This window comes from Tyto alba, unplaced genomic scaffold, assembly GCF_018691265.1.
Source record: "Tyto alba isolate M040663 unplaced genomic scaffold, T.alba_DEE_v4.0 Super-Scaffold_23, whole genome shotgun sequence".
In the NCBI taxonomy this organism is placed as follows: domain Eukaryota; kingdom Metazoa; phylum Chordata; class Aves; order Strigiformes; family Tytonidae; genus Tyto; species Tyto alba.
In genome coordinates this window covers 26,519,998-26,534,924 of record NW_024881297.1, presented here as the reverse complement: position 1 = coordinate 26,534,924, position 14,927 = coordinate 26,519,998, and the positions used below count along the sequence as shown (strand labels likewise).

The window sequence follows — 14,927 nt, the reverse complement described above, 5'->3', positions numbered from 1 at the left end:
CTGCTGTTCAGGAACATTATTTTCAGTATTTTTACATACGGTTATTGAAACTAAAAACCAAACCAAAATTTTCTCTCAGAATCAATGCATCCATCCTCCTTTCCCTTAAAGTGCTTCTCCTTCCTTACTTGGGAAGTGTGCAGACAGGTGGCTTTGATCGAATTATTTCCTTGTTGACAAGTTCTTTCTCCAAGTCTCCTCCAGCCAAACACCAGAGATAATAAACCTCTTCAATTGATCTTTCTGCTAGGTAATCACTATCTTCATCTATTAGGAAAAAACACATAATAGTGGGTTACAGCTTTTTAGACAGCCTGTGTTTCTTCCTGCCACTCTAAACACATATTGTTGAAAAAAAAAAAAAAAAAAAAAAAATTATTATGCTTGAAAGGTCCTTGACCTTAATGTTAAGTTACAGGAAAAGTGATCTTCCCTCTGCAAGTGCCCTTTAGGAAGACTTAAGGAAAGAGCAGATGGGCAGAATTTAGAAAGAAGCAAATATTTCTGCAGTTTGCCTTGGTGTCAGAAAAGAGAACCAATCTGATAAATACACTGATGTGTGGACTTCTGCTTCCTCTGTGTCTTTTAACTGTTTTGACTATTCTGTACATAATACAGCGCTAAGAGTAGAAGTAAGACTGTAACTACTCTGTATGAATCACTAGTTTCTATCTTCCCTTCACATTCCATAGCCATACTAACAAGGTATAAAATCTTCATCTCCAAAAATTGTATAATGAGATTTTCTAAGTATGTAGAAATCTCTGAATTCATCAGAAAATATTAATGAGGACTTAAGAGTGGTAATACTTCTAGTATACTGTAGTTTTAAACTTAGGAATGTCATCTTTTATTCTAGAATGTGACCTCTTCCACAAGGATTTAGTTTTTCAATACTGTCAAAAATCATCTCATTCTATGATGCAGCAGAATCCAATTACCAATTCACAACATAATTTAGTGGAAAAAAAACCCCAACTACCTTATACATGCACATGTCCAAATTCTAAAGGCAAGACATGATATTGATATTCCAAGCTGGACTTGAATACTAATTATAACTATTTATTTCTTGAGGTTGAAGCACACAATCAGGATGCCCTCCTTTGACTCGCATACATCCCTCAAAACATGTCTGTCCATATCTCTACCCATTAAACAACTGATTACAAGAATGTAGTATTGTAACATTTAATAGTTTCTCTCCAACAAAGTATTCAAAGAAAATATGAAAACATGTTATTTTCCTTCCCCCTCCAATTACATTTATCCCACTCCCTGCTTTTACCTTTACATAATTGACTTATGTCTTCAGGAAGCGTTAAATTAGCACACCTTGGAGAAGATGAGAACAGACCAGCAGATTTATGGAAGAGAGGATATACTGAGGATACTTCACTGAACAAGTTGTCATGCAGCAATTCCTCTGGAGTTGGCCTTGAATTAAGATAAGAGAATAAAAACACAATAAGTAAAGTGCTTCCAAAAATGTTACGTTTCGGTAAGAAATGTCACCAGTAACAAATATTAGTAAGTTACTTAAAATTATATTGTATTTCAGAAGTTTTAGTAGCAAAAATGTCTACCAATTTTGTTCAATTCATGATGCACCACACACCATGCAGTCTGTTTACAGCCCAAGTTCGGATCTCACCTTCATTTAAGGTACATAGCAACTATTTCAATTCCCCTTTAATTCCTCTAAGCAGAGATGGAAAAATTCAAATGCGAAGCCTTAATTAAAGAACAAAAGCATACTTCAGTTTTCAGAAGAAAGTTGTGGCGGACTGACATAATGAAAAAGTAGTTTGAAATATGAAATTTGAAGAAAGCAGCCCTAATTTTGGCTACAACAGAACTATAGTAACTGCCACCAACTTCCAGACATGGAATCAGTAAAAGCTGTGAACTTAGAACAACAAATGCCTGAATAGTGTTCGCCCAAAATACTCAGATTCAATTTCAAGGTTTTGTACACTTGGGTTCCACACACCTCTTTCCTGCCCCCCCAATTCTTTTCCTTTAAACACTGAAAAGCAACAAAAATAGTAATTGCTTATACATAGTGCAAATCATCAGTATTCCAGAAAAGGTTCTGCAATGGGTCTTCTAATTTCATATTATCACTAGACACTTGGACTCAATACTTGCCTCTTAGAAGGTTGGAATGTAAGGCATTTCTTCAGTAGAGCTATAATATTTTCAGAAAGGTCCTGGAACATAAGAAAAATATGGAGGAGGTCTGTTTACTACTGTCTTAATTCAGGAAACCACTTACCTCATACTTAACTTTTAACATACAGACTATTCTTTTGAGGGCAATGAAATTTCACACCTACACATATAAGGTTAGCTGTGTCAGACCAAAATGCTGGGGAAGTACTTCTTCTCACCTCCTGACCCTGCATTTGCTTTGAGGAAAAAAACAAACTGAATAATCTGAAAAATATGTAGTGTAAGCAGCTTTTTGTTTTCATTTTTTTAATTTAGATATTCTGTACCCAGCTTGTACTTGGAAAGTCCCTTCTGCCAGTAGTCAGAATCATTTTACACAGTGTCTTCAAAATATAGACAGTAAAATTCAGTGACTAATTTTGGGAGTGGGGAGGAATTGAACTGTATAAACCTATACTATAGAATGTGTAAAGTAGACCAGATAGCAGTCTAAATTTCTAGAAGAAAATACTTAACTTCCAACACTTTAAAGAAAATTTGTAACTAATTAAATTATCCAGAGAGCGTTAACATCTACTGTGACTGACAGTAATTTTAGGAAAGAATATTACCAGTACTGGCTATTTGAAAGGATTTTAGATATGTAGTTCAGATTCATACTGCAATACATAAAGTGACCAAATAAGTTAATAAAAAGTGAAATACTATTCAACAATAATAAAATTTTTTGGATAAGACAGCACTGAAGGGCAAACTAGTTCCACACACCTTAATAATATCAAGGCAACCATGTTCTTCAGCCAATACAGTTACAATATCATCTACACAGCCTTTGAAAAATAAACAGAATAAGAAGTTAGAGACTATGAAAAAAGTGATACTAATTAAACAGGATATGAGATAAAATACCACCCCAACAAAAAGAACTTAACTTTGACTTTTTATTGACATTGACACATCACCTGAAAGCGAATTATCAAAATTAAAAATGAAATTTATCATCACCTATGCAGAAAGAAAATTGAAGCCTAGGAAAATAGTTCATCTAATTTAACAGTGAAAATCTTTTTGCAGGCTTAGTAAATCCATAGTGTCAGTCTCTGCCAAATCAATTAAAACAGTCTTTCCACTTATGAAAAACAAACAAATCCCTGAAAGAGCTTAAAAATACCTGCATATAGAAACTCAAAGTAATTTTCATTTTGTTGCTACTTGCAGATAATACTAGCAGTATTTTATAACTTGTTTTTAACACATTATTGAGAAAATAATTCCCAAGTCAGGACACAAATGTTTTTCAGTGGATAAAGGTTACCAGTAACTGGCATTCAACTTGAAGGGGACTGAAATGCTTCAGGAAGCTTTGTTAACAAATCACTTATCAAAACAGTCAGCATTTCAGCACCCAGGCATTAACAGCTGAATAAAAAAGATGTTTCTACTGACACTAACTTCAACAATATTAGTATTTGCTCTGGATAACTTACTGATAAAGCTTCAAAATGCAAATTCATGCCCTTTCTCTCTTCATGATTTATACGTAAACCCCACAAGAAATTGAGTTTTAAAAGCCAGAAAATAGTCCCACTTTCAGACTCATTTACATTAAGCAAAAATTCCACATCTACAGTAATGTTCTGTAGTTTGCCTTCTGTAGGTGAAGCCAGAAACAAAAGAAGCCTGCATCCAGCAATACATGTCTCAGCTCTCTTTTTATTTTCTGTCTTCCTATTTGACTCCTCCTTCTGCCTGCTTGGGATTTGATGCACAAGCACTGCTAGTGCAGGGACAGTTTTCTTTAGCATCATACAATTCCTAACTCATTTCAGAAACCTCCTGCAACACAAAACAACAAATAACCATCAGAATGACCACCTTTCCTGAGCATGCTTTTTTATAGTATGCCCTTACTCTAACATACTCATAGCTCTTCTGCAAAGTTATTGTTCCTGGCACCCACTTCTCTACCTTCCCTAGAGAAACAACCATGCTTTAAATGCCTGCTTAATTCTGCAAATGAAAGCTGGCAAAGGAGAACTGCCTTTGGCCTGAGCATCACAAGCTGACTAGTCTGACAAGCTCTAGCTATAGAATTGATTGGAAACTTAAAAAATTGATTTTGTGCTACTTACCTAACATAATTATAAATTTCAATCTCTCTGCTATCTCCAAACTCTGGAATAATTTTCTACCCTAAATGAAAAACAAAACCAATTCAACAGTTGGTACATAAAAATATTTAGGTAGCACACATACCCTTCTATAGATGAAGACAGTGAAACAAGCTTCTACATATCAATTTTAGATTTAGGAAAACTATCTGTTAGAACAGAAAACATTATTTACCCCAACTATAGCAGAAACAGTTTCTTGCCATCATAAAGAAGACAATGTGTCATTTAAAATGTCTCTTAACTGGAACAAATGCAAAACAGAAAAAAAAAAAAAAAGCCCTAAGCCATCTTAGTAAACCTGCAGGTTTATTATTAATTTAGTGAACAAAACAGTTTTAAAAACCTGTATTTTTTCCAATGTGAGCATGATTAAAGTTAATCAATTACTGAACATGATAATTATAATTGCTTTTTTCTGCATTGTGTAGTAATACAAGCTATCTGAAATCCCCTTTAAAGGTGCTTCAAAACATTGCATTTTTAAGAGAATATTCTTTTTTGAAAGAGTAATTATCTATGAACACTATGGAAATTTACATAAGAGCAGACTACGCAAAATAAAACTATTTCCACTGTTCTGTTCTAATCACCATATAAAACACTACAGAAAACATCTCTTGACCATACAGTTGTCTGACATTTTAGTTATCTTCTATAACAAGACTAAATGTCAATATTGAGGTATTTTCTAGATTGTATCTCCCTACAGATTGTTGCTGTCTTTGACTGGAAGAAGTCTAGTTTAACATATACAAATGGTCAAGATTATGCTGTCAGAATTTAGTTCAGCTTCTACAGTTAAATAAGCATTTTCCAAATAAACCCTTAATTCTGTACAGAATCACTTTAAAATCTGGCAATAAGGCAGATGCTCCCTTCTCTTCCTCTCCATGAAACTTTATTAGTTTCTCATCCTTTCCAAGGAGAAGGAGAGCATGACCGCAATGGTTATTTCACACTTAAAAGCATAATTAAAACAAGTTACCTAGAGAAACTTCTTGGTTCAGAAGCTATTCCTCCCTAAGAACTTGATCATGCAATCACATCATTGTGGCTTAACAGGCAGCTGCCCTTCATGGTTAACAGCTACACTCACACCAAGCCATTATGTACCCTACTACCTAAACCACCACCAATTCTGTACAGGTAGGAACACTAACATATTTTGGTATTTGGACTTCGGTGACAGGTAAAGTGTCATGAACCCCATACTCAAGAGCAATCAAGTTAATGTAACTATTCCCCAAGAGTCGCAATCAAGAGAATTATCCTCTGACATACCACGCAAAGCTCAAATAATATTATACCAAGAGACCACAGATCCGATTTAGGGCCAGAAGGCAGAGGCTTCTCACACTGCGTAGAATCACTTGGTTTGATTATTCCCTGTGCAATTACTTCAGGTGCCAGATACGATGGGTACCTAGAAAAATGCAGCAACTTTAAGTAATACCCTTTCTGTCCAAAACCCCCTACACCTTTCAGTAGCAATAATCAAAATAATTTTACGTTCTGGGAAACTAGTATTCATAACTACTATTCAGTCAATATCTACTCATTGCAGCAAATGTTCACTCCAACTGCAAAATGCATAGTGCCTATTACATAAAGGGTCAAATCTTAATCACTAGCCCGGTGTTTTTGTGAGAGAAAATAACAGCAGCTTTCTACATAGTGTGTCTACCTATCTCAAACAAAATGTATGTTGACTTTTAAGCACTAGTACATTAAATAAATGTATCCTAGACCCACATTTGGAGAACGTTGGCTGTATCCCCCTCCACTGACAGTGTCCCTATCAAATAACATTTGAATTTGTGAAACAAGTAACATAAGATGTTGAGGACATATTCTACTTGTTGCTAGATCATTTAAAAATAACATAATCACATTTGCTGTCAACAATTCATTATAATACTTAAAAAAAACCAACCCTGAAATCACCTTTTGAAGTGAAACATCATAACTTCTTTTGAGCTTGTGTTTAAGAATCAGGTCAGTATTTCAATTGTAAACAACATGACATCTCAAAAAAGTCACGAGAAAACACTGCAACAAAGCATGTCACTTCAGCTAGATAGTACGATCACTTGAAAATAAATCACAAAACGATAAGGAAACAAGAGGCCTACAACACTGTGTAACAGCAAAGCACTGATTGTGCTTCTTCCTAAATTTGATATTGGATTGTACCTCCAGAATCTGAGTCACATGGAACTACTAGCATTTGAAGGCAAATCTAGGCAATAAGGACTGACATCACATAGCTACAGTAACATGCTTGCACAGTACCCATTTGCCATTCTGCACTGATTTCACCTAGCCAGACGCTAACCTCTTCAGTGGCATTACCAGAAGCTCCTGTGTAAGGGCTATACGTAACTGGTATGAAATAAACCAGCAACCTATAACCTGTGCATACAAATCACTTTTGAAGATGATTCCTCAAAACAGTATTTCCTGAAAAAACACATCTGCAATATATTTGCATTGTGTAGCTACATCCTTACCCTATAGGAAAATCAACATCAACACCCTGAGCAGTCATATGGTAGAGTCCAAATTTAGCCAATTTCACATGTCCCTGAAAAGGAAAAAAAATAAATGACCAAGAGCAGCAGGACCAAACACTGTAAGAATCTGTGTTTAAGTTACAAAAATAAAATAAAACAAAAATTTAAAGTTCCAATAGCTATTAGAAGACAGATACTCAAAAAAGGTTACACATACATTTCCATCTCATCTACTACACAGAACTCCACTGCAAGTTAATAAGATGCTTATTTCTAATGTTTCTACTTCCCAAGAGCATTAAGTAATCACTTTGTTTGGAACACATAAGGAAACCAGAACTTTCCAAGTTACAGTATATTTTCAGTAAATTAAAAAGGCTGCTTACATACACAATTGAACATATTTCCTGTTTGAAAACTGTTCAGAATCCTGTTTGATTGAATCTAGAACTCCCTAAACGTCACCACTCTTCCCTCACCTCTCCCATTTACCCAGCCTTGTACCTCCAGTCCTTCCCATCAACTCATTACTACCTTGCTCTCCTTAACTGCATCAACGCATACTTCAAACAAACAAGTTTTCCGGGAGCTTGCTTTTATTCTGTGAAGGCAGAAAGTTAACACCAAAACAACAAAAAATAGGCATAGACGTTGAACAGAGGTATTGGTCCTGATGGATTTTGAATTATACTCAGCTAGCCTGAAGATGGTGCAACAGTGAAGGCTACATCAGCAAGCTTTTCAAGTGCAGGGAAAAAAGTTTAGAAGTTTATGGTCTCCTGGCCCCCTTTTGTTCTTTTATTAACTTTAGGAGTATCTTAAAATCCTGAAGTACTTTTGCTTGTTAGAGCATTATTATGATTTTCATTTGCTTCCAAGTATGTCAAAAATAGTGTTCCTTCCTTCTTCCTACTTCTTTTCTTTCTGCCTTCCGAAAGGAGGATCCAACTAGTCTATCTAAACTGATTAAGAAGGAGAGTAAGAGAGGGGTTAATGCAGACAGGACAAGCTCTTTAGCTGTCAGTTCAGATGAAGTAGCAGCGATTAGTTTCTCTCAGCTTTTATGAGCAGAACCTGTATTCCACATTGCCAACTCAGTAGTCTGTGACAACAAAACTGACAGACACTGGAATTTTAAAAAGTGAACATGAACAAAGAAGTACGTCGCTATCTTAAAAGTCAAGTATCAGATTACCATGAAACACAAGAAATAGTATTATCAGCTATTTAGCCAGAAAAAAATCTTTTCCCATTCACACACCTCAAAAGGTCTCGCAACTAACTAGAATGCCGTCAAGTAGAGTTAGATTACCACCTTAAGAAAAGGGTGAAAAAATTTTTTAGGATAGAAGAAAATGGGAAAACATAAAAAAAAAAATCTGAAATACATTTGAAATTTAGGAAATGGGAGAAAACTGTAGTTCTAGAAAGAAAAGAAAAAAAAAAAACCAAACAAAAATCCCAAAATGAACAGCTTTCTAGATATGCTACTTTCCCCCCCCCCCCCCCCCCCATCAGAAGGACTGTGACTGCCCAGTCTCCACATAAAACTTAGCATGCTACCTCTTGGCCGCGAGATGAAAAAACAAAAACCAAACGAAGCCATAGATTTATTCCTGTAGCTGTACCTTTCGATCCAAAAGAATATTGCATGGAGAGAGTGCTCGGTGGACCATTCCATGTTTGTTCATATATTGCAAGCCTTGCAAAACCTCATATGCTATGCATAAGATCCTTGAAGAACTGAAAAAAAAAAAAAAGGAACAAGTTATACTGAATGTTTCCCTTTTTAATTTGCAAAAATGCAGTGTTCCGCAGTTATTCTAAACACAAGTGAGACATTTACAACTGCAGACCAGTTCAAGGGATCAATATTGAATATGGTAGGATACATTCAGTGACATACACAACTCCTCAATATCCCCCAAATAGGTTTCTTCACACTGAACTATCCTTAAAAACAGCAAAAAATTGTGGCAAAGCATAAAATATTCTCTGCAATAGAAACTGTGAGGTACATGTTAACTAATTGGGGAAAAAAAAAAATACATCTCAACTCCGCTTTAATTTTGCTTGCTTTTCCAAAGTCTGCTACTGATGTTCACAGAAAAGATAAACTGAACAAAAGCTTTTGAAACTCAGATGTTAACTGGGGCTTATCTAGAAGATAGTGTGGAGGCACTAGATCACACCTACAGTCTTTGGTCATTTCAACATCTAAACGAAGAAACAACAGAAAGGGCAGAAAACTTAGTTTTCAGCACATTTGGGTTTACAGCCTTGGAAGCATCAACCTTACAGTCTTTGAAAATAAACTATTAAGTTTACCATCCAAACCATTTTGACATAATTATGTATTTTGACAAAAGTTATTCCTGTGATCAAGTAAGGAGAAATTTGTACAGAGATCACCAGTGTTTGGCTTCCAAAGTGTACCCCCAGTCAGAACAATAGGCACAGATCTAATATCCACCACAGAGATTTCTTTTAACTTTTTACCCTCCATTTCCCACCCGCTCCCCCCTCAGAGGACATTTCAGGTCTGTTTGGCAACTTTATTGTTGAAGACACTGGTTTACAAAAGATCCAAAAACCAAAACATATCTACTAATAAAGGCATATCTTTACAACCCCATTTTAAAATGCAATTGTTAAAGATTAACATACAATATTATTCCAGACAAGGCTTACCACCTTCTCTTGCTTATTAAAAGTTTGTGCAGCAGCAAAATGAGGTGGAGCATTACAGACCAACGAGAGTGACAAGTCAACTTGCTGACCAAAGGCTAAAATTAATTAATTAAAGCTTTATTAGCTGCTATTCATAGCTGATGGAATGCCAAAACTTTGTCACAAGTGTAAACAGCTAGATTTCGACAAAAGCCACAATTGCAGGGCAACACAGAAATACTGAAAAGAGCTGTTTCCATAATAGTCCAAGGTCACCATTAAGTCCCATTACATGTGGCTATTCTCTAGACTCTAACCTTTTTACTAGGAGAGCTCTGTACTACTTTACACTAGTTGTGAAAATACACTTTTAAATGAAATTTTAAGCACAAAGGGAATCTCTATTCTAACATATGTCCACACTGCTGTAACTTAGATCATAGCATTTGGAAGTGATTCTCAAGGTCTTAGCAATTCAACCAAAACCACATGGCTAATAACCACAAAAACAAAACAAAACCCCACAACTATCTCACTCCTCCCTCACTGGCACTTTTTTCTTCCCCATTCTTCCCCCCTCCAAGTTATATAATACACCACAGCATCAGACACCACTAGCTGTGTAGTGTTTCATCCCAGTCATTCTTGAGCAGAAATCTAACTGCGACAAAAAATTTACCTTACAATTCTTTAGCCTCCCTGTAGAGTGTTTTGCCTGCAATGCATATATTAACAATAATGGTTGCAAACAGATTCTTCTCACATTTTGTACAGCTTTGCAAAACAAGACATGAAAATAAATTATGGAGAATTCTTGTTTTCAGCAAGGAATCAGTTTCATGTGAACAATTAGTACATCGTGAGGTATTTTAGCTTAAAAAGTCTTTATTTGTATTAAAAAATGAAAGTAAATTTAGAGTGCAATTTTGTGGCCATCGTGCCCGAGGAGTGCAGTGTGCTCTGGCAGCACTGGAGGGCCTCAGCCGTCCATCTATTCTCCATGGCCCCTTGCAATTCATGAAAATAGAACGCCTGCAAATGCCTGAAAATACTGCTTTTGGATACTTTGCTTCTAAAGAGAAGTCCTCCATGGCATTACAACCACCACCACCACATGAGTAAGTATTTTTCATTACACATAATTCTCCGTGTTCTTAAACGCTTGACGCCACCCTGCTGTGAAGAAGTGTTCAGCCAAGTACCTCACCCTCCAGCTGAAGCGCGTATGCCACCTCCCCAGGAGAGAGGGAGTTCTGTATAACAAGCTCTCCATAGTGTTGTTGCACATCATCTTAGTTGTTATTTCATTTACTAGGTAAAACACACTGTGGTTATTACCCATGAGATCTGCATCTAACTGCAAAGGACCCGAGAACAACACTCATGGCACAAGAGATCTCTCTGCTTCAAACTCCCCAGGGCCAAGTTCAACACCAGGCCCTTGCCTCACTGGAAATGTCTACCAAGGCCATCCCCTTGCTGCAGTGGCACTCGGCTCTCTCCGAGCTTCCACAGCAACTGTCAGTACAGCATTACAACAGGGTTCTGTAAATGCAGAAGGTATACTCATCATGAAGCTGCTTCAAGGCTCCAGGTTAAGTTGACCTTTAAAAAGCCCCACCATCAATAGAGAAAGAAAACACAGTCCTAAGCAACAAGGACATTTACAATACGTAATATTAGTGGTGAGGTCAGAGCAGATTCAGAAACTTTTTCCCTGATTATCCTGAAGACTGTTTTTCAATAGACTAGCCAGTGTTGAACTATGAGAGATCTAGAGGAGTGGTTTAGCCATGGGGTTTGTGGAACTGCAGACATTTCAGCACCCTCCTTTAACATGAAGTGGAGGAAAACAACAGCAAAAGCCCTACAAACAATACTGGAAAAAAGGCAGCAAAATGAAGGTGTGGCAGGTTCAATGCCAACCATGCTATACCACTGACCTAAAGAGAGCCATAACAACAGTTGTGTGGCATGAAATACCCTGTTCATCTCAACAGCTGATGATCCTGGTTGTGACTTTAAACTCTTGTGAATCAAATCATTCCACCACTTAAAGCAGATACGATATGAGGCAGTAAATAAAAGCATGAAAATGTGACACACACTTCAACAGCTAGCAAACCTGAAGGGGCACCAGTTGTCTTCAGTTTCCTAGCTCTCTTAACACTCGTTTTAAGGTTCTTTTCCTCTCTACAAGTGGGAGAAAGAGAGAAGCACTTCACAGACAGTAAAAAAGGCATGATCTCTCTGCAACTACTAGCACATTTCCAAGAAGCAGGCTTCATTTTAATCCTCAGTCTGGATACCAACAAATCTACTCAGTTGTAGCCCACTCAGCCAGAATTTTGAAAAGGGCTTCTCTTCAAGCGAAAGGATTGCACACTGATGTAAAATCCAACTGCTTTGTTTTAATTATAGCTTGCTTTTTTCCAGGTTTGGAGAAGAAGAAATGGATCTACAAAAATGGGCCATTTTATGTTCCTTCATTCTAGAAATGAAGAATTAAAGCCAATACCAGGTTTAGGTCTCTAACTTGAATGTATAGAACCATAGCTAAGGAAGCACAAAGTATAACTGACTTCCTCCCTCAGAAATTAATCTTTGAAGTAGGAGAAATAAAAACAAAAAAATCTCTACAAGTTGATATAAGCAAGTTCAGCCAAGAGTACAAAACCAGCATGGTTAAGAGGCATGTGCATGGCATTTGCGGGCGGAGAGAGAAGGGAAGATGACTTAAAAATCCACAAAAATGAGGATTGTTTTATTACCTCCAGAATTTTTCAGACCAAAAGCTATACCAGACAAATGACTAATTTCCACACTTTAATAGTACACAGGTGGCTGCATTGTGCCTTCACAAAAAATATTAACTTTTTCACTTAGCAGTCAGCCTGATCTCCAGCCTGTTGAATTCTTACTGTTAAGGACACAAAGCCATTTTCTGGAAGTTTACTTCAGAAATAATGAACCTACCCTGTCAGGAAACAGATGTTTTAGTAGTTTCAATCTCTTGTGGTGCTGCAGACACACTTACTAAATAATCTGATTGCTTAGGACACTTTTGTCACATTTTGGATTCAGACAGAGGAAAAAAAAAAAAAAAAAAAAGCATTATTCTTTGCACACACACTACAATCTTTCATCTGACTGAGAACAACTTCTGGGCAGGAGTGAAAGGGGAAAGCTGTACTAGATGAATTTGGCATACTGATAAATATTACCTTTCTTAAGAAGGATCAGATATTAACAGAGAGAAAGCGGGATTGATCAGGAATCAAGTAAAGACAATAAGCCCCTGAGATATTTAGTGGAACGGAGCGCTAAGAGTGAGTGTACTCACCCAGTAGTGACAGAGCAGTACCTGGGAACAAACTACTACGAAGAATTGCCCATGCCAGATGTCAACATAAGCACAAGATCAAAAACAAAAAAATGTTGGAAACACCATTAGAAATTTAAAAGTTTATAACAGAAAGGTGCTATTCTGAGTTCTTGGGAAAACAAAACAAAACAAAACAAACAAACAAAAAACCCACCCAAATATTACCTATGTATTATTCTGTTTGAATTGTTATTTATTAATGTATTATTTGCCATTATTAATAGGAATGATAATGCAGCTGCTTGTAGAGCAGGAAGCTAGGCTCCAAGACTGGATGCTCTAGGGACAAGCAACTTGCTGCAACTGACTATTTCCATTTTATATAAAATTAATAGTCTTCCAAAGCCTATAAATGGTCATACTAGCTCAGATGAAAAGCTATGAGACCACTATCCTGTTCCCCAAAAAGATGACAGGCAGATGCCTAGGAGAGAAGAAATACCAAGCAAGCATATATGAAATGTTCCCTGATGTTTTCCTGGCTTCCAAGCTCTTTAATTGAAGTTTGCTTCTGGGTTAAAAAAAAATACAAAAAACATTTGCCTCCTGAGCATCACATCTGATAACGTCAGAACATAAAGCAACCCCTGCAAGCCTCAACAGCTCTCATAGGATGATATCCATTATTCCAAATCTTTCATACATGTTCACAAAACATCATCCACAAGTTACTGTGGAAATTCACAGCCACCAAGTATTGTGTTGGTAAAATCTCCTTGCTGTCTATTTTATCAAGAGGTTCTCTTCATGGTGCTCTGTTGCTCTAACTTCCAGAAAACCAATTTTAAATTTCAGCTTCAAGCAAAAAACCCAACTGCTTAACTCAAGAGCAGGAAGTGATTTTGGAAAATGTATTTGACAGCCCGCAGCAGTAGTCCCTACGTATATCACAGATTGGGAAAAATAAAAACTACTGGATGCATGACAACTTGAATACTTAAGAACAAGAGAACTGTAGATCATACAGTTGGAGATTGGAGATGGGTGGGATCAGAATACTTGAAAAGAATTCCAGTATGAGAAAAGAAACAATGAAAAGAAGAGGTAATACTTCAGCATTTATGTCAGTATCATGGAAGTTTCTGGTTCACACAGGTTTCTTTTCCTCCAGTTTAAAGGAAAATTAATACAAATCTGCACATGAATTCACTGTATTTATCAAGAGAAGATGGCATTAACTGGAAATATATCTCCATCCTTTTTTGGTGCTTCAATAAAATAGTTTAACATGAAAGAGTAATTTGGTATCTCAAAAGATCTTCCTGCTTGCTGTCTCCAGTCCTACTTTCTTCAAGACAAAACAACCTCCCTTTTTGATCACTTTGACCCAGGCAGCTGTAGCCATTACAGTGTAGTTACCCAGAATACGTAGATGTACCTGGACAATAGTACAGGAGCAAAAGTAACCGGGGCTGGAGATAAAGTGGGGGCATCAGCGAAGTCTTGGGGAGAGAAGAAATATTCCTGGTTGTTACATTTGCATTTGTGCTATTTTTAACTGGTTATGAACACTTATACATTCCACTTGCTTTTATGCTATAATAACAGTCAACATGGAGTACCTAATCCATTTTGTAGAAAGAAGAAAGCTGTGCCTGGAAGGTACTGACAATGCAATCAACACTTAATGGACTATTTTGAATAAGAGCGCTTCATCTAGTGAAATGAACAGAGGCCCCACTGGAATTTGAAACAACACAGGACTGGCACCAGAAAGCAAGCTTCATCATCTACTTAGTCATAGAGAGCCCCGTAAATTTTGTACCTACTGGAGACGTATATGTGGATTAGTGTGAAGTCATGGTTCTTCAGTGCAGTGGCAACTCAAGGTAAAAGGAAATTGATAACAAAAAATGAAATTAGAACTATTCTGACTTCCCTTGGGAAGGCAGAGCAAGAAAAAATGGGATAAGGTTATGCTGATACCACCATGTTCCACAGTTTCTCTTTCCTCAGACTTACAACTCATGGGTGCATATACAGAAATGCATGCTTAAGGAAGCGCTTTAT

General features: G+C 36.8%; 1 protein-coding gene across 3 annotated transcripts in view; it reads right to left on the bottom strand.

The window, feature by feature from the left end:
* The window catches only part of TBCK (TBC1 domain containing kinase), a 108,773-nt gene that overhangs the window by 69,470 nt on the left and 24,376 nt on the right, over positions 1 to 14,927 (bottom strand). For all 3 annotated transcript variants that reach the window (XM_042796258.1, XM_042796257.1, XM_042796259.1), the window contains 8 exons: positions 8,491 to 8,605; positions 6,860 to 6,933; positions 5,631 to 5,772; positions 4,308 to 4,368; positions 2,944 to 3,005; positions 2,152 to 2,213; positions 1,289 to 1,437; positions 129 to 267 (listed from right to left, as the gene is read on the bottom strand). In XM_042796258.1, the coding sequence (XP_042652192.1) occupies positions 129 to 267; positions 1,289 to 1,437; positions 2,152 to 2,213; positions 2,944 to 3,005; positions 4,308 to 4,368; positions 5,631 to 5,772; positions 6,860 to 6,933; positions 8,491 to 8,605 (804 nt within the window). The remainder of the gene's footprint in view (positions 1 to 128; positions 268 to 1,288; positions 1,438 to 2,151; positions 2,214 to 2,943; positions 3,006 to 4,307; positions 4,369 to 5,630; positions 5,773 to 6,859; positions 6,934 to 8,490; positions 8,606 to 14,927) is intronic.